At 41.2% G+C, this 6,257-nt stretch overlaps 1 protein-coding gene across 1 annotated transcript in view; it reads right to left on the bottom strand.

The window, feature by feature from the left end:
- Nucleotides 1-478: 478 nt before the first annotated feature.
- CCDC68 (coiled-coil domain containing 68) overlaps nucleotides 479-6,257 on the bottom strand; it is a 34,812-nt gene continuing 29,033 nt past the window's right edge. The window contains exons 9-10 of the mRNA XM_021686374.1: nucleotides 3,224-3,300; nucleotides 479-915 (exon numbers count right to left, since the gene is read on the bottom strand). Coding sequence (XP_021542049.1) covers nucleotides 858-915; nucleotides 3,224-3,300 — 135 coding nt within the window. The 3' untranslated portion in view covers nucleotides 479-857. The remainder of the gene's footprint in view (nucleotides 916-3,223; nucleotides 3,301-6,257) is intronic.

The raw sequence follows: 6,257 nt of genomic DNA, 5'->3' as shown, positions 1-6,257 counted from the left end.
TCAAAATGTAAATACACTCTCACCAAAGCACTGGACATTTAATTCCAATTCATGAATTCAGAGTCTTCCTGGCTGCAGACGGCATGTTTATGGAGGTATGAGCTGATAGCATTGTGTTTCTATTCTTCCCTCCAAAGATCGTCGCAGATAATATAATGAATCTTGAAAAGAAAATTAGTCACGAAGCCAGAGAGAGCCACAAGCTCCATTTCTTTGTGCTTATTTGTGGGTTGTCTCTAGCAACCAATTTTCAATCCCAACTGAAGAATAACGGCTTCCTCAGGTGTGGTGAGACGCCATGATTCTCAGCTTTGGAGGGTTATGTGGGTTGGGGAATTAGCTAAACGGAACCTACTCCTCCTGCCCATAATACAGTAACTCTCCCATGAACACTGGGTCAGGAGGTGAATTTATAAATTCATGTTAAGATATTTTTTTATTATCCAAAGTGAACTTTAAAATATATCATTTACACATACACACATACACTCTTCCATTTACATACACAAAAACCACTATCAAAAAGTCACTGTCAACAACCTTAAACCACTCCCTTCAGCAAAAATCTGCAAGAAAGATTCAGATCTTTTTTTAAGTTTAAAGCAAAATTCATTTTCCATCGAAAGCCCCTGGTTTCTTCACCCATTTCGTAAGTTTTGAAGAAAGAGTTCCTTCCCCTGAATATATATTTTGTTTGATTTTCTGGAATGTCATCTTCCTGCAAAGCTGTTGATGTATAGTACATTCCATTGAATGCTGGCATTGAGCCATTTCAGCATGCAAGTTTAGGCTGTGTTTTGAGGAATAAATAAGACCCACGTAGCAATCTTTCTCATTCAGATCTTCAGCCAGTCAGCTCATTTCCGGAGCCTAATCAACATCAAATAGGGCGTAGTGTTGACAGTCTTCAATTCACTGTAGAAAAGACCATACAATTATTGAAATCGAGCACATTAAATTTTCGTGATATAAGTGCTGTATCGCCATGATTACCATCTCCACCACCGCTCTACTACCCAGTTTGCACTAATTGCTTTAACCTAAGAGCTATGGTGGTTAATTGGCTGACTCTAATTCCCCATGAGACATACTAGAATCACATGTGGAAGCATCAACCTTATGTCAATTCAGCTAGTTGTAGTAGGACAAGAGTGAGGAAGAGTGAGGGGAGGGGAGAGAGAGAGCGAGCCTGTGTCTGCCATTCCACAGAGTGAAGACATGCACTGGAGTGACTTGGAGACAGGAAGCAAATCAACCCTTCTGCCAAGACACTGTAGTTCTGTCTGAACTTCTCTCCTCAATGTGTGTGATTCTAGTATTTAAAATATACATGTATGTATATGTGGGTGTACACACACACGCACGCACACACACACAGGCTTCTATGTGTGTTCTGTTGTTGTCTAAGAACATGACCCCGAATCTCCAGCAAACACTTCTTCTGGTGTTCAAGAAATATCTCTCTGTTCTAATGCTCAAGGGAAACACCTTGCTTTGTAGTACTTACTGAGAGATATAGAGCTATATTTTATGGGTGATTAAAGAGATTTGCCTGGATTAATCTTTAAGTGTACATGATTATTTCCCCCCTTACCAGCTACTTTTCTACTCCAGTCTCTCCCTTGAGTTATAATTCCATTGCCTATGGGCGAACCCAAGACTTCCCAAACCATACTACTGCTTACATCCTCAAAGCAGCCAATTGGCCATATTTTATCTTACAAAGATGAGATAGGAAGAAAAAAATATCTTTAAAACTAAAAGACCTGAACAATTAATTTACTACAGCTAAAGAATTGGCGGTAGAAGTCCTTCTCTCCAGCACCTTCCCTCTGCACGGGCTAGAGTTTCCACATTCCATACTGAAGTAGTTACAATCTAGAGACAACCTGACTCTCTCTCCTCTACTCCACTCTGGCTGCACTCCCTACAGGATCAAAACAGCTGAGGAGGGCCACCATGCCCTACCACCCCAAGGGGACTGGTATCTGGTAAGGGAACAACAAAGCAATCCCCTTCCTTTCCCTTGGGAAGTCATGCTTGCCCTTCTATTCTGGACTCTTCATTTCTTCCCCCACTCAAGTGACTTCTTCTCTCACTGCTTCTGAATCGTGGGTATTCACTTCCTCCTTTACTCTTTCTGGGGCTTGGTTTCTTTTCTTTATTGGAAGTTGCAGGGCCAGTGGCCAAAAAGTTGATAACTTAGCCTCTGGGAGCCCAAGGATTCTAGAAGCCTCGATTCAGAATGGCTTCATCTCGTCTCTAATTACATGCATCCTTAGCAAAGTGAAGCAAGGCTGCAGGGAATTCTGAACAGGAAGATAGATCTACCTGATTTCCTGGACTGAGGCTGATCACAGCAGACCTGATTTTCTACCTCAGGCACTGCGCCGAGGTGAGTTTCAGAAAACAGGCTTTTGCCCTAGAGGGACTAGACTGGGAAATTCAAAAGCTGCTAGAACAGGAAGTTTTTAATCACTTTTTAAATGATTCATGTAATTACAGACTATGTTTTCTTTTAAGTGATAATTTCACAGAGTATTATGGAAATAAGATTTGAGCCCAGAAGTTTTTTGTTTTTTTTTTTTTTACAACTTGGCATTTCAGATTCTGTCACCATTAGAAAGTGACTTTGATGGTTTCAACCATCATTTTGATTGCTGTCATGGGCCATTATCATTGCTTGATTCAGTCATTATTAGGTAGTTACTGAAGACACTTGCCCTTAGCAATTTAGGAAATAAAGTGAAATACAAGGAAGTATTCCTGCCTTCTTGACATTGACAATCTACCTGGTTTGAGATACAGACGTGGACATTTAAATAAATACAAACAATTTATAATTAATACGCTCATCAATGCTACAGAACACAGCAGTAAACAGAGAAACAAGGACAACAGAGAAGAAATGATGTGTGCTGCTTGGAGAAAGTGTTGAAGCCAAGACTAGACTTATTTTATGGCACAAAGCAAGAAAAGATATCTAAATTTATTCACTCATTTATTCAGTAAGTATTTCTATGTTAGGCTTTGAGGATTCAATGATGAACAAGTAACACAGGTCTTCTTCTCAAGAACTGGGAAACAGACAGTAAACCAATAATTACTACATAAGTATTAATAGATTGGAATATTTCTCAAGTGGGATAAATGTCAACATTCATGAATGAATGTCCAACAGAAGCTGTGAAGGCAGATGGCGGTGAGGGAAGGAAAACCTTACCTTGTAGAGACAGCCTTAGATACTGTTGTCCTAGGTGTTTCAGACCGAAGCGCCACCTTGGTTTTTAGTTCTTTATTCTACAGTTGAAAAAAAAATGTGCAGAGATTAGATAGGTAGCACATTTATTAGCCACATGCTTAATGCTTCTGATCAACCCACCACCTACATCATTCCTTGGCAGTAAGCTTGTTGTTTCAGTCACTCTATTAGAACACAGAATGCAGCCAGTTGACAGTCCCTATTATCTCTGAAATTACAAACACACCTGGAAAAGTGCATAAAAGTGGAGTAGTCTACGTGAGCTTCTGAAATTTAACAGCTGAACTATGTTCGATTTTACATAGATGCAAAGAAGTTCATAAAATAACTTCGTTAAAGAACCTTGTTAAAGACACCCACGATATTGATTACAAGTTTGTCGTTCTTGTGCAATCTCTTGATTATAAACTCCATGAAAATAAGCACCATCTATTCTTTATAGTTCATGTCATCTTTAGCCTCAATTTTCTCACTGAAGCCTCAATTTCTTGATCTCTATGCTAGTGGTAAATGATACACATCTTGCCTATCATGTATTAGTTGGAAGAAACAATTCTCATATGATAATATTTTAAATCTGGGAGCACTCTCATAATTCTAGGAAATAATGCAATGGCTGATAATAAGGAAGGCAAGAGTTTAAGTTCTCAGGTACAAATCCTAGCCACTCAGTAGCTACATGACCTCAGTTACCTAACCTCTCTGCGCCCAATTTCCTCATCTGTATGCTAGAATCACAGTCTCTTCTTCACAGGTTCTGAAATGAGATATCAATATGTACTCAGCTCAGTGTTTGGCATGGATTTTAAGACTTAAAGACAGTTGGTTATGATTTTCTGGTCCAAGTACCATTTTTATAGCTAAAGACTGAGATCCAAAGAGCTTAAGTGCCCAACATCTTGTTCATGGCAGAACTCAGGTTCAGAGTCGGGTCCTCCCAGTCCAGAGCCCATGCTTCCTCTATAGCATGGCCACACCAAGCACAGATTTCACAGATCTGGAACATGAGACTTAAAACAGCAAAGTATCATGCCCAGGGTGGAGTTGTCAGTGGGCCGCACTGACAGGTCAGAGTTATTTGAAGGATACACCAGAATAGCAGGGGCTGGGACTGGAAGGTAGCTGGGTGGGAGGCTGACAGGTGGAGCTGTGGCCTCCAAAGGACAGTAACACACCAGCTCCGATCCCTAGTAGGAAACTAAGGAGTTAAATAAAGAATCATATAATTGAAGTTTAAAAGGTATTTCCTAAAAGTCCACCTGATGGTTTGAAGTAAGCCAACACCAAATGCATGGTTTGGGGAAATAGATGTTAGAATTTTGATGGAAGCAAGAGAGTTCATAATTATGAGTGCCTAGCAAATGTCAAGACCTTTGCCAGGTGCTTTCTATAAAATCTTTTCTTTGATGACTTTTACTCTTATGCATATTAAAGAAATAAGGCCGGCAAAGCTCAAATTGTTTGGGTAACTTGTTTCTGATCACCCATTCTGTATAAATGTGCGGGCTTTATGCAGGCCTGACTCCAAATCCTATGCTCTTTTCCCTGCAAGATGTTATTTTTCTGTAACCATAGGAATTAGCCCAGCCTCCTTACATTACAAATAAGTAAATGGTGAGCCCCAGGAGGACATAGAGATTCAATGATTTCTAAAGGGACTTCAGATCTGATAAACATGAAACAGAAAAAAGGAAACTGTCAGGAAATTAATCCACAATTAATCTACTGCAACCATCCATCCATCCATCCATCCATCCATCCATCCATCCATCCAGTTAGTGAGTCTCTGCCATGTCTACGGCACCAAGCTGGGAGCAGAGTGAATGTGAAGCAACACAGGAAAACGTGGATCTCTCTCTCCAGCACACAGGATGCACAGTATAGTGGGGGTGACAAGACAAACACGTGAACATTAAAAAATATAAATAAATAAAGGCGGTTCAGGAGATGCTATAGGCAGTAGGTAATTAATTACTACATAAAAGGTGTAACAGAAATCAGTGTGACTAGAATAACTTTGTAACATTTTCATACACAAGGGGATTTCACCTGGACCTTGAAAACAAAGTGAAATGGCGTAGGTGGAAAAGAAGGGGGGAAAAGACTAAGGCAACAGTTCTTAAAGTGTGATCTCGGGATATCAGCAATATCAGCATCACCCGGGAATCTGCTAGAACTACAGATCCTCAGTCTACAGCGAGACCTACTGAGAAACCCAGGGTGGCCAAGGGATGTGTTTTAAGAAGCTCACCAGATGATTCTGACATCTGCTCAAATTTGAGAACCACTGGACTACAGTGCTGGTTTTATATTGGAATTATCTGGGAAGATTAAAGCTTCTTTTTTTTTTTTTTAAAGATTTTATTTATTTATTTGTCAGAGAGAGAGTGCGCATGAGCAGGGGGAGCAGTAGAGGGAGATGGAGAAGCAGGCTCCCTGATGAGCAAGGAGCCCAATGCAGGACTTTCTCTCAGGACCCTGGGATCATGACCTAAGCCGAAGGCAGACGCTTAACGGACTGAGCCACTCAGGTGTCCCTATCTGGGGAGATTTAAAATCTACTCATGTTAGAGCCTTACCCCAGAGATTCTATTTAACTTGGTTGGTCTGGGTTCAAGAGTTTTCAAGACTCATGGGGCGCCTGGGCGGCTCAGTCTGTTAAGCCTCTGACTCTTGGTTTCAGCTCAGATCACCATCTCAGGGTTGTGGGATTGAGCCCTGCTCAGCTGAGAATCTGCTTGAGACCTCTGCCCCGCCCCCACCCCCCTTTCTCTAAGATAAAATAAATAAAATCTTAAAAAACTTTTCAAGGGCGCCTGGGTGGCTCAGTTGGTTAAGCGACTGCCTTCGGCTCAGGTCATGATCCTGGAGTCCCGGGATCGAGTCCCGCATCGGGCTCCCTGCTCGGCGGAAGCCTGCTTCTCCCTCTCCCACTCCCCGTTTGTGTTCCCTCTCTCGCTGTGTCTTTCTCTGTCAAATAAATAAATAAAATCTT

Source organism: Neomonachus schauinslandi, chromosome 14 (assembly GCF_002201575.2).
Source record: "Neomonachus schauinslandi chromosome 14, ASM220157v2, whole genome shotgun sequence".
Taxonomy (NCBI): Eukaryota; Metazoa; Chordata; class Mammalia; order Carnivora; family Phocidae; genus Neomonachus; species Neomonachus schauinslandi.
This window is presented reverse-complemented; position numbering and strand designations above follow the sequence as displayed.